The following is an 18,475-nucleotide window of genomic DNA, read 5'->3' as shown; positions in this document are numbered from 1 at the left end:
CAGAACCTGAGGAGAAATGCTGCCTTTTGATGACTCCCCTGGGAGTCAGTGCACAATAAAATGTGTTAAGTTGGTGGCTGAACAAGAAAGAGAAAGTGACTGTTCATCTATTATGGATAGCTACGGATGAAAAAATTGAGGATAAAGAACCACAGACAACAGAAATCCTTAGGTAATTTGTGTTTATGAAACTGATTGGTGCCACAATTACATGAGAACCACAACGATAAATAAAGACTTAAAACATTTTAAAGACCTAGACGTTATGCTATTAGAATTAAAAGCCAGGCGGCTGTGTCCTGTTAGTAAAAGTGTATGTAAAACACAAAGGCAGGACAAGGGAGAATTAACTTCGAGGGGCAGCACTTCTGAGATCATTGTAATTTTTAGCATTGTGGATATTCCGGGAAAATTTCTGGATGTCATTGGGAATTTCCTCCTGGCTGGATTTAAACAGTCTCCTGTTGCTCACAGGATGTGAGCCCTGCTATAAAGTGCCCAGGAGAGGCGAAGCTCAACAGGACTTGGCTTGGCTGATTCACATCACAAGTGCCAGAGGATCAGGAGACAGAAGCATCCCAGCACACCTGAGCAGTGTGAGCCAAGGAGCACCGCGCAGAACTGTAAGTGCAGACTCCTTTGCAAGAGCAGCCTTGGGCCATGAAACAGATTCATCAGAATAAACTGATGTGTAAACAGCCTCTGGTAAGAGATCTGTGCACGCTTTAATTGTAATGTGGTTAAAGCCTGTCTTTTCTCTTTCACCTAAATGAGGAAGATCTTAAAATTTATTCATTCATTCCAGTAGCACCTCTCAAATAAGCTATGGCACTGGAATCCTTTATCTCAAATCTTATGCTGGTGCCTAAACACCAGGCTCAAATGACTTGAGTAATTGGCTGCCTAACGTTTCCTTCTATAATTAATTTTTCTCCCCAGGAAAGAACTTCAAGTCTAATCCATCGGTGAGAAGAATTCCTGAGGCCATGATTGCTTCACAGATTCTCTCCATTCTCACTTTTGGTAAGTCAGATTCTCTCCACTCTCACTTTCGGCAACACTGGACCAGGGTTTCTCATCACCTCCCTACTGACATTGTAGACCAGGATATTGTTCTTCGTGTGGGGCTGTCCTGTGCAGAGGGAGTTTAGCAGCATCCCTGGCCTCTTCCCGCCTGGCACTAGGGAAATTCACTTCTTAGTGTCATATTTCCATATGTGTAAAACGTTGATCAAAAATGGCCTACGTAGGTACTGTGACAATTCAATGGTACAGTAGTTTAGGTAGATGTGGGGACACCTTGACAAACTTGAAGTAGGCAACAATCTGACTGCACTGTGTGATTTTTTATTCCAAATATAAAATTCCAAAATATGTTATTTTAGGTTGAAAAGTGCCTCTCACAGCACCTGGTGGCTCATACTAAGGGCTCAATACTGCAGAGTCACCAGCAGAATAACAAATTTGTTACGAAGGTGGGGACAACAAGCCCTGGGGGTGACTGGCCACAGAAATGATGCACAGGAAACTCTGGTTTCTTTAATATTTATTTCCTCTTCTTACTTTTGAAAAGGTGAAACATTTTGTCACCCCAAATCCAGAGACTGGCATAAATATCACAGTAATGACCCAGAGAGCTAGAGTTAAGCCCAGCAGGACTAAATGCTGCCATTCTCTCTTGTTCCACCCCTAGTGCTCCTCATTAAAGACAGTGCGGCCTGGACTTACAATGTGTCCAGGAGAAGGATGACTTATGATGAGGCTAGTGCTTATTGTCAGCAAAGGTACACACACCTGGTCGCAATTCAAAACAAAGAGGAGATCGAGTACCTGAACGCCACGTTGAGCTATTCTCCAAGTTATTACTGGATCGGCATCAGAAAAGTCAATGGTGTGTGGATCTGGGTGGGGACCCAGAAGCCCCTGACTGAAGAAGCCAAGAACTGGGCTCCAGGAGAACCCAATAATAAGCAGAAAAACGAGGACTGCGTGGAGATCTACATCAAGAGACCAGAAGGTTCCGGCATGTGGAATGACGAGAGATGCAGTAAAAGGAAGCTCGCGCTGTGCTACACAGGTAGGGAGCCTCAGGCAGCCACAACCTGACGACTCACAGTGGCAGCCACTGGTCTCCACCGTGGCCACTTTGCTCTGAAAGATGTGATTTAAAAACCGGGTGTTCCTGCCAAGGCCCCCCTTTACTCCTTGGCACAGATGTAGGCAAGAACGTGTGCACATGTGTAGTGTGAGCGCACGCGGGGAGGCCACACCCCTACAGAATGCCACATAGATGCACCATGGCAACTCAGGTGCTGGTTTGCTTGTGGCAGGGGAAGAGTCTCGTGGCGTGTGCTGAGGGAGTCTCTGTGCATGGTGTTGTTGCACCCCTCCCGACACCTCCAACATTAACATCAAGTATGCGAGACGAACCTGGAGCTCAGGTTTGGCATTTTGTGAGGCACCATTAAAATCTCCGGCACCCCATAACTTAGGTGACGTCATTACATGCAGCTGATCCTAAATTGTAAGGAATTTCCCACAAGCACCACAGCATCTGTCCTCATGGCTGTGTTTCCTGCAGCTGCCTGCACCCAAGCCTCCTGCAGCGGCCATGGGGAGTGTATAGAGACCATCAACAACTACACCTGCAGGTGCCACCCTGGCTTCAGTGGACTCGAGTGTGAGCACGGTAAGTGTGTCCTCGCCTTCTCTTCACTTGAGACAAGGCACCATCCCCTGCCCCAGGTGGTCTGGAGTTGGGCCTACACGTCCTCCTTTCCCTGGACCACAATCATACGCTCTCTTCCCCATCCCCCCAACCCCCGTCGGAGGTGAAAGCTGGCAGAACTGACTTGGGTCCCTTTTCCAGCTGTGACCTGTAAAGAACAGAAAAACCCTGAGCACGGGAGGCTGGTTTGCACTTCACCCTTTGGGACCTTCAGCTACAATTCCTCCTGCTCCGTCAGCTGTGACAGTGGCTACCTGCCAAGCAGCGTGGAGACCACCCAGTGTACGTCCTCTGGGGAATGGAGTGCTCCTCTTCCCACCTGCAGAGGTAAATCTCCCTCAGAATGCACAGGACGTCCCCAGCTCACCCTCCCTGCCTCAGTTTCCCATAACCTCATCCAAACCCCCAGGGAAAGTTCTATTTGTGGTCATCTTTAGTAAATTTTGTTCTCTCAGTCAATATATGTGGTAGGTTTGGTACCTGCTACATTTTAGAGAGCCAGATATGAAGAAACCATCTTTGTTTCTACTTGGCTTTAAGACAGAAGCTATTGGGGAGCCCGGGGGGGGGGCTGCCTGGAGACCCCTGCAGCCATGTGGCACACAGGGCTCCACAGGGCTCACTCTTGCCTTCCAGCTGTGCAGTGCGATGCTCTCCCTGTGCCCCTGAATGGCTCTGTGAAGTGCTCTCCTTCCCCTACTGGAGAGTTCACCTACCGGTCCTCTTGCATCTTCCACTGTGACGATGGCTTTGACTTACATGGATCAGCTCAACTGGAGTGCACATCTCAGGGGCAGTGGACACACGAGGTCCCCTCCTGCCAAGGTAGGGTGAGTTCAGACTTGAGGGTGCAGGTCACATGCCTCATAAGATTGTGAGCCTCAGTGGTCTCAGGGGGCTTGATTCTAATTTCCCACATGCTGAGTTGTATGTAGTGTTCATAAGTTAGGCTTGTGGTGACTTGGGCCACTTTACAAGTTTGCAGCAGATGTTTCCTAACCCCCCCCCCCCATGTGCCTGTCATTTGCAGTGGTACAGTGTTCAAGCCTGGCAGCTCCAGGAAAGGTCAACATGAGCTGCAGTGGGGAGCCTGTGTCTGGCACTGTGTGTGAGTTTGCATGTCCTGAAGGCTGGATGCTCAATGGCTCTGCAGCTCTGACATGTGGTGCCACAGGACACTGGTCTGGGACGCTGCCTACCTGTGAAGGTAATGCATTGGTTGATGCTGGTTGCTGGGAGACCAGAGAGAAGCGAGGGAGCTGTCTTACTAGAGCAATTAAAGATGCACTGGGCCCATCAGAGTGGTTAAGCATCTGCACATATTTAAGCTTATGGAGATAGGAAGAAAACGGTAGATGTGGCATGTGGACGGAATGGATAGAATTCTAACAGTGGCAAAGAAGACCTGGAGGGGAAAGGAAGAGGGTGAAACAGAAAGTGTGGGGGGTGGGGGTGGGGGGGTGCTGAGCAAGTACAGCACAGTGTCCAGCAGGGCAGGGTGAGGGGTGTGAAAGAGCTGGCAGGGTAGAGTTCTGCCTGGCAGAGCTGGGGCAGCCAAGGGGAGCTGGACATGTCTAAAGGGCAGGTTAGCCACCTCTGCCTCATGACTTGAACCAGATGGGGCTTCTGCTCCTGGGAATGAGGTAATAGAAAAGGAGAAGTGGACGGACAGAAAGACTTTCAAGCCAGTTCCTCATGCCCATTCTCCCCTCTGTTGCCGCAGCTCCCCCAGAGTCCAGCACTCCCTTGGCAGCTGGACTTTCTGCTGCAGGATTCTCCCTCCTGTCATTGACATCATTTCTCCTCTGGCTTCTTAAATACTTTCGGAAGAAAGGTGAGGAAGCTTATGAATATACTTCAAAAATATTTTTGACATATTAGTTTTTTGTCATTGATGACTCGTGGTTTCTCTTTCAGACTTATACAGTAATAACAAACAGTAATGACTCCTTTATTATTAAGCAAAATCATAGGAAAGAGTTTATAAGGCAACCCAAAGTTGGAAGTGTTTTAGGAAAATAAATGTTAGTATGCTAGAATTGCTGAACTCCAGGGGTTGCTATTTGCATTGAATACTGGGTTGACTCTGGAGTTTAGTTGATTTGTGCACCCAGGGAAATGGATGAAATCTTTTCTTAAAAGATTATTTGGAGTAGAGTCTTAAATTTGGAGATACCTCCTAAGGAATACACAAACACATCTATCCAAGCTCATGATTTGTTTGTCCTACAGAATATTTTAAAAATTTTAAACTAAGTTTAGACATTTAAGAAATAAATATTTCCATGCTAAAAAATAATCCTGATTTGGGGCTTGTCATGAAATGCTGAACCTGTGACTAGTGGCTGCTGTCAGAAAGCTGCTGTGTCCTTTGATGGCTGTGCACTGTACATTTACCTTAGTAACCTGGTTGTGTTCCTGCTCTGATTGTTACAGAGTGCAGGGGCACTAAGTTTGCAAACCCTGATGATTGGGTCACATCCTGTCTGAATTTGCAATGTCCTTAAAAGCCATTTGGTCTAAAGGAATGCTTTTCTTTCTCTTGCAGCAAGGAAATTTGTCCCTGCGAGGTAAGTTGCATTCTTGTACAAAGCATTCTGTGAACCTTCTGAACATTTTCCTCTCTTCATGTGGAAACAGTGGCTTATTACTATTCCTACCTGTCCCACAGCAGCTGCCAAAGCCTTGAATCCCATGGAAACTACCAGATACCTTCAGACTTCATCTAAGCTCAAAGGAATCTGGTAAGACTTGCAAGTGGCATGTCATGAGGGAGCGCCTCCCTAGGCATTCTGCTCATCCTTGGGCCCCTTCCAGCCTGCATTGTCCTCAGGACCTCTCCATCTCCATGGCACTTACTGGAAAGTTGTTTTGTTTCTTTGCAGGAGAGGGAAGAAACAGAGATCTGGCTTTCTTGAGCCATTTCCTTTATGAAAGACAATAATGATGGTGACAACTGACCCTTATGTGGCACTTACTGTGCCCTAAGAACTGTTCTAAGCTAGGAACTCCATGAGATAGGATGATTATTCTATTTCTCCTGACTTAGATGGAGCAGAGGAGGCAGAGAGAAGCTAAGTGACTTGCGTGAAGTCTCAAAGCTCCTAAGTGGTGTAGCAGGATTCAAGCACAGGCAGTCTGGTTCTAGAATCTGTGTTCTTAAACATCTGCTCTGCTCTGTGAGGATTTGTGATGTTCAAGTGAAGTCCCCTGCAATACTTTTTCAAAAAAATTAATGTACATTTTTTGTGCAATTTTAATTTTATAGAAAAATTGAGCAGAAAATACAGAGTTCTAATATCTTACAGAGTTACCAGCATCTTGAACTAGCATGATTCAATTCATGCAATTGATGGATCAGTAGAGATGCATTATTATGAGTTAAAGTCCCCAGGTTACTTTAGTCTTCACTTGTTGTGCTTTCTGCAGGGTTTAACAGATACGTGATCACCTGTAGCCACCATTACTGTGCAGTAAAAATAGTTTCCCTGTTCTAACTGAACAGCACTTGATGTTGCTATTTGGGTGGCCCTAGCCAGAATGCACAGTCGCCTGTGCTGGGATGTGCATTTTGTTGTCACTTACAGTATGCATTATGCTGAAGTTTTCTGGTGACATGCATGTTTGCTTGCAATTACAGGAACACTGGTGCATCCCGGGAACTAGTCTGAACCACTGAAGACAGCAGAGGTGTCCTGCCCCCTGGCCTTCCTGGCCCATTGTCCTATGCCTTGACAGCTGGGACCATGACTTCAGTGGATTAAGTCCAGAGCCAAGTGCAGTCTTCCACCAAAAGACACAAAAGAGAAGAAAGTCTTCTGTTTCCTATTCTCAAGATAAAGAAAGTGCCAGCTGCTAAGGGGAGAGGATCTTCTTCAAAGCAAGCTAAAGAGACTAAGGCTCTGGACTCTCAGAATTCTTTTCTTCACTCTCTCTCTGTGGCTCTGAATCTCAGTGGAGGAACACTGTTTCCTGGCTCTGTTTCTCTTTAGCCCCTCACAGTGTTGCAACTGCTAGTTACAGAATTGCTCTCAGAGGGGAACATAATAATTATCAGTAGCTTACAGGGAACCAATTGGCCAGATATTTTTCTTCTAACTTAAGAAAATATGTATAGTTTTTAATGCCCAGAGATGTCTACACAGGAGGTTATTCGTGGTGCAAGGTGCAAATCCTATTTAATGCTCAGTTCAAGGATCACCAAACAGTCTTAATCATGTTCACTCATGTGCTTTTAAAGTGTTCTTAAAGGTTGTGCTCTTTCTACTTGCCTTGAATACAGTATGATCTTCCATAATTAACTCAGTACAAAAGTTAAAGGTACTTGAAAATTTTGTAAATGTTATTGACTATGATATGGTAAAGTTATTGATCCACCTTCTTATTTATTAACAAATTTCAATGTTATAACTGCAGTAGATTTATTTCAAATAATAACATACATGAATCAGGGTGACATTCTGAGAATTATACTACAGGTTTTTTAAAACATGGTACTATCACCAGAGTAAAAGCTGAATAGAGAGTTTTTATATTGTTACCATATTCTTTTCACCAATTTTTGCTTTCTTATGATAGCTTTTCTTATGATAAAAACTTCTAAGAGGCCCAATATTCTGATATGATAAAAGCATCAATAAAAACAAATGAAGGTACAATTTTGAGACTTTCTTTGTTTAAAAAAATTGTAGACACATTGATGTCCTTTACCTTCCTACAAAGGTGTTTGTCAGATATTATCACATAATTATTTTGTATTACATAAGGTTTCAATACATAAGAACTCATCATGTGAAGATCCAATCAGTGGATTTTCAAAGAACGAATGTCTAATGATTATTTCTTAGTTGTTTTATTCTGTATGTTAGATGTCCTGGAAGAGGGGGAAGCTTGTATGTGCGAGCATTATGTTTCTAAGGAGAGTTTAAAATTCCTAAGGAACTTCCAGGTATCACTGACAAGGAGACATTCCTGGTCAGTAAGTGCCAAAGCTGCCCACATCAAAGCTTTCCCACATTTCTTTTAACTTAGCATGTTGAAAAGGAACATTTCAAGTAAGTGCTGCCTGAATGTTGGCAGCGGCAGAGCCAGCAGTAAACAGGGAGGTGTGATAAAGATGAGAAAGCAGTGGTTCTTAAGGGGCATAAGGACTCAGGGAAGGGGGACTATTGTGATCAGATTACATATGGAAAGAGTAATTATTTTCTCTGAAATTGCTCAAATGTTGTAAATATTTATATATTCTGCATTAGAAATAACTATGATGCATAAATGTGGTTTGTTTGTGTTTTGTATCATGTTTTAAATTATGATTTAAAATATTTAACAGTTTTAAAGTATGTATTTATTTTAGCTTTTGTCAGCTTTATTATTCTGGACATGGCACTACAAAGTTTGAAAATAAATATGTGCATCTATTGTATGTGTATTATTTATCTCTGATATAGGCTCTTTCTTAAAAATTTTTATTGCATTTAAATAAAACATTTTTTTTTTTACAATATCTTTATTTTACACTTATGTGGTGTTGAGGATTGAACTCAGTGCCTCATGCATGCTAGGTGAGCACTCTACCACTGAGCCACAACCCAGCCCCTAGATAAAACTTATACACAAGAAAATATGCCTTTTTAAATTTTAAAAGATCAAGCAACCATCAACAGTATTTAACTCCAGAAAATTCTATCACCCCAAAAAGAAACATGTCCCCACTAGCAGTTGCTCCCCATTCTTCTCTTCCTCCTATCCCCAGCAACTACTAACCTAGTTTTCACCTATGGCTTTGCCTATTCTGGGAATTTCACACTAGCAGACTCACAGGTGACTGTGTGTGTCTGGCTTCTTCCACCTGGTGATGTCCCCAGGCCCCCCTGCTGCAGCATGCATCGGCACCTCCTCTGTGTCCTGGTGGAGTCATGTTCCATTGCAAGCACATGGCACACTTTGCTTCTCCACTCATCAACCCATGGGCTTTGGGTCGTTTTTCTTTTTCAAGCTGCTGTGAATAATACAGTTGTGAACATTCAAGTTCAAGTTTTAGGCTGACGTATGTCTTCAGTTCTCTTGGATATATGCCTAGAAGTTGAACTGTAGGGTCATATGGTGATGATGTTTCATTGTTGAGGACCACCAAACCCTTTTCCAAAGGGCCTACATCATGTTATAATCCCACAATCAATGCCCAAGGATTCAAATTTCTCCTCTCCCTGTTTAATACTTGCTATTGTCTATCTTCTTGACAATTAGGTATCTTGGTTCTTTGATTGGTTAATTCTTTTTCACTTTTGAGAAGTCTGCTTAAATGTCCGAGATGGGTAGCTCTCTGTATCAACTTGACTGGGGTATGGGATGCCCAGACAGCTGATGAAGCATTATTTATGTGAGAGTCTGTCAGGGTGTTTTTACAGAGATTGACATTACAATTGGTGGATTGAGAAAGCAGATTGCCTTCCCCAGTGTGGGTGGTCTCATCCAATTTGTTGAACAAGACGTTTGAGAACATGGAGGAAATGTGAGCTGGGAGATCCATCTTTTCTTACCCGTGGACATTGGCCCTTCTAGTTCCTGAGTCCTGGAGCTGGGATTGAATTATGTCACTAGGTTTCCTTGCAGATAGCAGATCATGGGAGTTCTCAGCCTCCATAATCTCATGAATTAATTCCTACAATAAATTTGTGTACACATGCGCACACACACACACACGTTGTGATTATCTGGAGAGCTCTCACTAAAACATATCCTTTATGACAACAGACACAAAAGCTTTCAAGAAAATATTACTGAATTGAATTCAACAACACATCAAATGATCATTCACCACCATCAAGTGGGTTTCATCCCAGGGATCTAAGAATGACTCAACATAAGCAATTAATAAACATTATACATCCCATCAACAGAAGAAGGATAAAAATCACATGATCTTCACAAAGGATGCAGAAAAGCATTTAATGAAATTCAACATCCTTTCAAGATAAAAGCCCTGAACACATAATGTTTGGGAAGATAATACCTAAGCAAAATAAAGGATATTTATGACAAGCCCACAGCCAACATCATACTAATGGGGAAAAGCTGAAAGAATTTTCTCTAAGATCAGAAATAAGAGAATGTGTCCACTCAAACCATTCTTATTCAATACAATACTAGAAATTATAGCCAAAATAATTAGGAGATACAAAGAAATAAAGGGAGAATGAAGGGAGTAAGTCACTTCCTTGTTTGCAGATGATAAGGGTCTAAATGTAGAAAATCCTAAAGATTCCACCAAATGACTGTTAGAACTGATAAATGAATTAGGAAAGTAGCAGGATATAAAGTCCACATAGAAAAGTCAGCAGCCTTTCCATACACCAGCAATGCATTTGCTGAGAAAGAAAACAGGAAAGAATTCCATTCATACAATAGCTGCAAAACTCTAAGAGAACACTGAGAAAGAAACTTAAGCAGGTGGAAGACCACCCTAATGAAGATCACAAAACAATGACAAATAATAGAAGAAGACATCCCAGAAAACAGGAAAGGCATCCATCCATGTTCATGGGTTGAAGGAATCGATATTGGTAAGATGTCCATGCTACCAAAAATCATTTACAGGTTCAATGTGACCCCCATCAAAATATTTCTTTCAGAACTAGTTAAAAATACTCCTAATATTCATTTCAAGCACAAAAAACCATGAATAGCAAAAAGCTATGTAGTAAAAAGAACAAAGCTGCAGGCATCACGTCTGTTTTTTTATTTCTTAATTTTTTTATTGCTCATGAAAATACAATGATCTTGACATATCATACATTTGAATCAAATGGGGTATAATTTCTCATTTTTCCAAGTGTACAGGTTGCAGAATCACATTGGTTATACAGCATTAAAGACAAACTCCAGAGCCATCGTAACCAGGACAACTCCTAAATCTCAAGAAGTAAATTCAAGAATCAATAAAATTAAAAAGCTTCTTCACAGCAAAGGAAACAATCAAAAACTCAAGGAGAGGGCCTACAGAATAGGAGAAAATTTGTGCCACTTGCACAGATAGAGCACTAATCTCCAAGATATACAAAAAACTCAAAAAACTTAACTCCAAAGAAACAAACAACCCAATAAATTAGTAAACAAAGACACTTTACAGAAGAAGAAATATGATCAGTCAACAAATATATGAAAAAGTGTTCAACATCTCTAGCAATTAGAGAAATTCAAATTAAAACCACAATGAGATTTTATCTCACTCCAGTCCAAATGACAATTGTCAAGAATACAAGTAACAATAAATGTTGGTGAGGATGTGGGGGAAAATGTACACTCGTACATTGCTGGTAGGAGTGCAAATTGGTGCAACTACTTTGGAAAGCAGTAAGATGATTCCTCAGAAAACTTGGAATGGAACCATCATTTGACCCAGCTATCCCACTTCTTGGCATATACCCAACAGATTTAAAATCAGCATACTATAGTGACGTGGCCACATCAACATTTGTAGCAGCTCAATTCACAATAGCTAAGCTATGGAACAAACCTAGCTGCCTTTCAACAAATGAATGGATAAAGAAAATGTGGTACATAAATAGGATGGAATATTACTCAGCTATAAAGAAAAGTGAAATGATGACATCTGCTGGTAAATGGATGGAGTTGGAGACTATCATGCTAAGTGAAGTAAGCCAGTCCCCCAAAACCAAATGTTCTCTCTGGTATGTGGTTGCTAACACACAATAAACTGAGAGGGAGAGGGAAGAATAGAAATTAACTGGATTAGAGAAAGGGGAATGAAAGGAAGGAAGGGGGAATGAGAATGGAAACGACAGTAGAATGAATCCAACACAACTTTCCTAAGTTCTTATATGAATACACAACCAGTGTAACTCCACATCATGTACATCCACAAAAATGCCTTCAAGCTATACATTATGTATGTATGATATACCAAAATACATTCCACTGTCATGTATAACTAAAAGAAACAAAAAAATTTGGAAAAGAGAGAGAGGAACAAATACCAAAGTAACAGAATAGAGATCTGAGAAATATACCTACTCATTTAAATCCCATTGTTTCTTGATAAAGAGGCCAAAAACACACACTGGAGCAAGAATAAACTCTTCAAGAAAGAGAGCTGGGTGAACTGATTATCCACAAGCCAAAGATTGAAAATTAACCTCTTACCTACACAAAAACAAACTAAATGGATAAAAGATTTCAATATAATTATAAAAACTTAAACTATTAAAAAATAGGTGAAACACTTCAAGAAATTGGTACAGGCAATGCCCCCCAAAAGCCCATAAAACAAAAGCAAAAAAGCAACAAATGAGATTACATCAAACTACAAAACAAAAAAACTAAAAATGAGTCCCACTGTGAAATAAAAAGGAGTGGGGGGTGAGTTAACAGGTTGGGGGTCAATGGGGTAGGAATAAAGGCATCACAGTGAGATATTGAGCAACAAGCCAGCAGGAACAGGGACAGAGGTGGTGGGAGAACGTCTTGATCATGTGACTTTAGAGATGCTGAAGTCTCCTGAGGTGTCAAGGTGGAGGCTGTGCTCAGGGAGGGGTGGCTGACCTTGACTTAGAGAGTGAGGATCCTGCTGTGGGACAGGTGTTCAGTGCATGGTGCAGTCACAAATGGCTGTGGGAGGTGCTTCCAGGGACAGGAGGACCAGGAGCCAGGTGCCAAGGCCACCAGTGCATGAGGAATTGGGGTCACCATGATGAGGACAGTGACAAGATGGCGCATCCTGGTGCGGTGAGCTTCAGAGATCCTGGGTTATTTGATTGCTGTTTCCTTTTCTTTCCAGTGTGGTGGGGAACAAAGGTGTGTAAAAGGGCCCCATCAGAAAGCAGGAGGCCCACCCTGCAGAGTGTGGAGAAAATGTCACTGTCCTGAGAGACCAGCAGGGGAGACATGTCCCCAGGAGGCAGCGGTTGCTATGGAGGAAGGTAGAGGAGGTTTGGGAGAACTGCAGCATAGGGGTGAGCTTGCCGACTGTGAAGCAGAAGTTCCAGGGGCAGCAGGGGAGCATCTGGGAAGGACCTCGAGGCTGTGTGGAGACAGGAGTGTGGTGAACCGTCCAGGAGGTGGCCTGACCCCAGGTGCAGGGAGAGGCGCTCTGAGCCGTGTGGAGGTGTTTGGATAGGGCTGTGGAGGGGAGGCATCTGAGGAGGGGACCCACGGAGGCCTGGAGGGAGGACTGGCTGTGGGTGGGCTGCATACCCTTCCTCCCAGGCACCTGAGGGGACTGCTGTGGGAGCTCCTTGCTGGGCGAGGAGCGATGGAGCTGAGGCCCTCTGAGGGGCAGGCTGGGAAAGCCGGGGCGATGGTTCTTCTGTGGTCCTAGGATGCTGCTCTCAGTGGCCCCCAGAGGCTCCTCCCTCCACCCTCAGGTGGTCACTGGCCTTCCAGCAGTGGCTCCTCCCTCAGGGAGTGGTGGGTTGTCATGCCACCAGCCCCACCTGGTGGCACAGCCCAGTAAGCCCCTTCTCTTGCAGTCCTTCAAGTGGCTGCTGACAGGTGCCTGTGACTCTGCTGCCCCAGCTCCTCTCTTCAAGCTCAGTGCACACTTGGCTCGATTTCCACATTGAGCTGAAGTTTGTGTGATGAAACGCAGCCGTGATGAGGGGGACAGTCCAGCACCTCCACAGCACTGTGCGACCAGCCCCTGTCCTAGTTCCAAAGCACTTCCATGAAAAGCCCTGTCACCTGCTCCCTCAGCACCGTGGGCCTGCAGGCCAGCTTCTGCTCTGTGGCTCCTCCTGTTCCAGGTATCCCACAGAATGGACTTGTCCAGGGTGCGGCCTCCCTGCCTGGCTTCTCTCACTTAGCATGGTTTCAGCTCTGGTTCCTGTTACACCAGTGCCAGGACTGCATTCCTTGAGAGGCAGAATAACATCCCATGGCGTCACATACACGCTCTAACTCTACCCCACGTCTCTCACTGTGTTCTCAGGAAAACTGTGTTTGACAAACACAAGATCAATCCACATGATTCAAATGAACACATGAAAAATAACTTTGCTGAGATTCAAAAGCCACAGCTCTGAATGGACTCAGTGCAGGGCTAGATTGATGTGGTCCAAGTAGCTAGAAATCTAACTCATATACAGAGAGAATTTAAAATGTACAGAAAGTAAATCAACTATTTATGTATTTAACAATGTTCACTAAATAATCACCTCTCTCTCTAAGACCCCCTTCCCAGGCCTGAACTCATGGAAAGCTCCTGATGCAACTCGGGGCCCGAACAAACCTGTCTGGCTGCCAGAGATACAAACTGGCCTTCAGAAGAGAACTCTGTGTTTGTCTGATTCAAAAGAATAGAAATGTGCATCAAACAAACAGAATAACAAAGACAAAATAAAAGACTAAGAACAAACAACAACAATAAAAAGAAAGTAAAATCTTTGCTAAAGGAAAAGAACATATGTATTTTATGACCAAAAAAAAATGTTTTAAAGTTGTCCACTCATGTTTTTGTTTAGCTGATATTTACTGAGTATCAGACCTGGAAATACTGAGGACTGATGTTATGGCTTAGATATAAGGTGTCCCCTAAAAGCTCATCTGTGAGACAATTCCAGAATTTTTAGAAGTGAAGTGATTTTATCATGAGAGGGTAATCTAATCAGGGGATTAACCCCACTACAGAGTAACTGGGCTGTAGCTATATACAGGCAGGGGTGGCTGGAGGAATAATGACACTGGTGGCATGCCTTTGAGCAGAGACCCCCCCCTCCCCTTCATGGTTTCCATGTCCTGAGATGTTTTCCTCTGACACATCTTTCTGCCATGATGTCCTACCTCACCTGGGGCCCAGAGCCATGGAGTCAGCTGACCATGGACTGATCTCTGAAACCATGAGCCAAAATAAACTTTCCGTCTCTATGTTGTTCTTGTCAGGTTCTTTAGTCACAGTGACAAAAATGTTGAGCCAAACAACTGATATCCTGAGAACCCTTACCACTGCAACACTTAAAAGCACTAGATGAATTATAATCAACTGTTGGAAATCTCAGACAAAAAGGATGAGGGAGCAGATCACGCAGGACCTCAAAGGGCAAAGCAAGGACTCAAGATTTTGCTCTGAGTGGGATAGGAAGCCCCTGGAGGGCTTTGAGCAGAAGAGGACAAGGCTTCTCATCTTCTGCCCTCTCACTCTCACCTACTCTGCCCCCATCCACCCTCTCCCCTCTAAGCTCTCCTCCACATGGCTGACCCCGTACATTGTGACATTTCATCACTGTGGGTTGGTTTGCAATAGGCTTGGCTAAGAGGCTCCTGGAAGAAACCAGGGAGTGGGAGGTGGGAGGCAAAGGGATTTCTTACCACTCTCCCTGGTTTGGAGGTACCTGCCTGCTTCCTCTACTACCACTCCTGAGGACTAGCTTTTCCTCCAGGGTTGCAGGGCTTATTAGTTCCAATAACACTATTTTTTTCTGCTTGAATCTTCAGTGCCAAGGGTAGGAAAAACTTCCACCATTAGTGAAGTGTTGGCTAGTGATGACAGGGAAAGCCAGGAGAAAAGTTCATGATGAACTGTTAACTGGTGTGGTGTAGGCCCGACTGGCTCAAGCTGCAGAGCAGCTGGAGGAGAGGACTTGGAGACCTTTGATTTTGACATTTCACAGGACTCCTCGACTCCACATTGTCCCCACTTTCACATGTCCTCAAAGTCTTGTTGGAAGCTCAGATTAGTGGTCAAGGGCATCAGGTTCAACTGACGGCCCAGTTCCAAACTCCAACTGTGTCTCTCACCAGATATATTCTGAGGTAACTTTTTTACTCTCTTTGATACTCTTTAAAATGGGAAATACTAAAGTTTCTCACAGAATACTATGTTTATAACAATTTAATAAGGTAATTAATATGGAGTACTGATGTCTATAGCCCATCATCATTATCTTTCTTAAAATGCAAATCTGATGTCATTGACTCTTCTTTTTAATTGTCTTTCATCATATGAGTTCTGACTCCATATGCAGTCTTATTTCCTTCACATTTTATACGTCAGAAATATAAAGATACTCTTGGGACCCCAAACCTCCCCAGGACAAAAAGTGATTCACTTCAGGGGGTGCCATTCACAAGCTCGTCCACTAGGTGGCAAGCAAGGAAAGGAGGAGAAGGAACTGGATTTTATCAAGCGGATCAGGCAGCTCTACTGAAGGGTGACAGACACCTTAAATTGTCTGGAATAGAATTCTGAACTGTGGCATTACAAGGACCACCTACAATGGATAGTCAGGGGTTAGTCTAGCATTAATAAGGAGAGAGAGGAGGGAGGGGGAGGAGGAGGAGGAGGAGGGAGAGGACAAGGAGGAAGAAGAGGAGGAGGAGGAAGAGGAGGAGGAGGAGGAGGAGGAAGAAGACAACAGCATGAGAACAATAAAGGGGGGCAGCAGAAGGGAAGGAAGGAAGCACAGGACAAGGGAAAGAGGGAGGAAGATGGAAGTGGGAGAGGAAGCAGAATCCAACCTCAACACCTCACTGGACCCAGGGAGAGGGGCAGAGGCCAGCTAAGGAAAGGGGGGGGGGAAGAGGTGAGAGAAGAAGAGGAGGAAGGGGAGGGAGGAGGGAGGAGGATGTGAGACTGGGTGGAGAGAGCCCTGCTGGTGACACTCAGAGCCCTCCCCTGGAGCAAGCAGGCTCCCTCCACAAGGACCCAGAGAGCCCAGGTGCTGAGTGCAGAGGCTGAAGGCTGTGGAGCCAGAGAAGGAGCCAGCAAAGCCATGGTGAGCCTTTGGCCCAGAGATTCCAGACACGCAGAAACTCTCCTGGGGCTGGAGGGGCAGGGGGCACGGGACAAGAAACAAGCCATTTCATTTTTGGTTTTTAACATGCAGAAACCAAAAATGCTCTCAGTCTCAGAATGTGATCCTAGGGTGTCAGGTGGCCAATGTCCTCCCCTGAGAGTCTCTGGTGAGAGGGAAGTGGTGCTTGGGCAGTGAAACACGGTGCTGCCAGAGAGGTGTCCTCTGCAGAAAACATGGCCCTCAGGGCTGCAGAGAACCTGGGATGCTGTCATTCAGTTCTCAAAAGTTTATTTCTTATTTAAAAAAGAAAATGAACTGCTTTGCTTCTCTGGAGTCTGGTTATGTAATTCTCTTAGGTATTTGAAGCATTGACTGATCATGATCAAGTGTGAGAAGACAGCAGTCGATCTATACACCAAAGGTCATTAAGTGCCAAGGAAGACTTAACAAATATACAAATATTCAGTAATTTGATCTGATAGCTCCATAGACAAGCAGGCACAAAAATTACTGGGCTATAGAAAAGCATCAGAGCAATGATGATCAGCAATTTGAGACTGAAACATGAAATCAAAATGGAACAAAACTGCAGGAGGTTTGGGTAGATTTGGTGTGACATTTTGTCCCTTGTCTGGGAAACCTCTGATGGGGGACAGGGTTTGTGCATTTGTGTGTTTTATCTGGAACTTTCAGAAAGTTGCAGGTACCCCACCCCTCCCAGGTGCTTTAAACCTGTCTCCAATCTAAATTGTCCTGTGTTTTATTGTAGATATTTCCAAGGAAATGTCAGAGTGTACAGAGGGGCTTGTGGATCACCAAGTTGTGGATCTGGACAGTGCTCTGCTGGGGTATGTTGTGACAGCCACACATTGCTAGGCCTTTTAATTTATGTTCATTTTCTCAAATATCCACTGAGTGTGCATAGATGCAGGGAAAATTGTTACCAATTCCATTCCTCTGTGACCTCTCTCTTCTTCCTCAAGCCCTCGGTACTTCTCCAGGAACCTCTAACCCCAATCTTGCCTGCCACAGCCTGTGCTGCAGACTCCAAATCCCGACAATCCCCAAAGAAACTTTCAATGGAAAAGGAATAAGGTTAAATAGGAAATCTGTAGTAAGACACTGCACCATTATTTAGCACTGGCTTTTCTGTTAATATGTCAGTGTACTTCAAATCAATTTCTGCAGTTCCAATGTGAACTCCTTCAGGGCAGGGGACTTAGGTCCCCTTTATGGTCCTCCTCTCAGTGATGTTACAAAGTTTCAGTGAGTCTCAAGATGCTCCAGCCATAGCTGGGACCCTTCCCCATTCCAAGTACATAAATGTCTTCTTCCTCCCTCACCTGAACTTTCGGCTTTGATCAACCAATCACATCTGACAGCATACACCTGGCCACCTGGCAACTCAGGGAGCCCAGCGTTCCTCTCATTTTTCAAGAGCCCTTTGAGTTGCCCCAACATATAGACACTATTTGCAGAGTGGCTACAGCAGCCTCTCCCATGGTAGAACAGGCATTGCAGTGGAATGGCTCCTCCCAACCAGTTCAGAGGTCACTGCAGGTGCTCTTTTCCCATTGGTCATATATGTCCTAGTTCTCTGATCATTTCTGACGTGTTTGACCAAGATTAATTACATTTCCTTTTCCCCTGACCTTCCTTTCCCAGAACCCTTGGGAGGCCGTGAGAACTGGCCCTAAGCTATGCTGGTGTTTCTCTAATATAGTCGCCCTCCCAAAGACAATTCCACGTAGGCTGAAAGCTTTGGGGGGTTTACTTTCCTAAATAGTCGAATTTCTCATAGATCCTGCCATGCTTAGAATGGTGCACATCACGGGGCGGGGTCTACTGTGTGTTTAATTTCATTCTTTCAAGGCCCTCCTATTTGAAACATCCATATGTTTATTAAACACCAACAGCCGAGTCACTCTGCATACAGAAACTGATGTGATCAATTTTACAATTCTACATAATTGAATTTGTAAATTAGCCTTTATTACTA

At 44.0% G+C, this 18,475-nt stretch overlaps 1 protein-coding gene across 1 annotated transcript in view; it reads left to right on the top strand.

Annotated features, from left to right (window-relative positions):
- The first annotated feature begins 497 nt into the window (after positions 1-497).
- Sell (selectin L) overlaps positions 498-18,475 on the top strand; it is a 33,817-nt gene continuing 15,839 nt past the window's right edge. The window contains exons 1-12 of the mRNA XM_078023288.1: positions 498-623; positions 940-1,023; positions 1,694-2,077; positions 2,582-2,689; positions 2,870-3,055; positions 3,365-3,553; positions 3,759-3,935; positions 4,452-4,562; positions 5,277-5,298; positions 5,400-5,455; positions 16,313-16,455; positions 17,246-17,324. Coding sequence (XP_077879414.1) covers positions 987-1,023; positions 1,694-2,077; positions 2,582-2,689; positions 2,870-3,055; positions 3,365-3,553; positions 3,759-3,935; positions 4,452-4,562; positions 5,277-5,298; positions 5,400-5,455; positions 16,313-16,455; positions 17,246-17,324 — 1,492 coding nt within the window. The 5' untranslated portion in view covers positions 498-623; positions 940-986. The remainder of the gene's footprint in view (positions 624-939; positions 1,024-1,693; positions 2,078-2,581; positions 2,690-2,869; positions 3,056-3,364; positions 3,554-3,758; positions 3,936-4,451; positions 4,563-5,276; positions 5,299-5,399; positions 5,456-16,312; positions 16,456-17,245; positions 17,325-18,475) is intronic.

The sequence above is a fragment of the Ictidomys tridecemlineatus genome, chromosome 10, assembly GCF_052094955.1.
Source record: "Ictidomys tridecemlineatus isolate mIctTri1 chromosome 10, mIctTri1.hap1, whole genome shotgun sequence".
Lineage (NCBI taxonomy): Eukaryota > Metazoa > Chordata > Mammalia > Rodentia > Sciuridae > Ictidomys > Ictidomys tridecemlineatus.
This window is presented reverse-complemented; position numbering and strand designations above follow the sequence as displayed.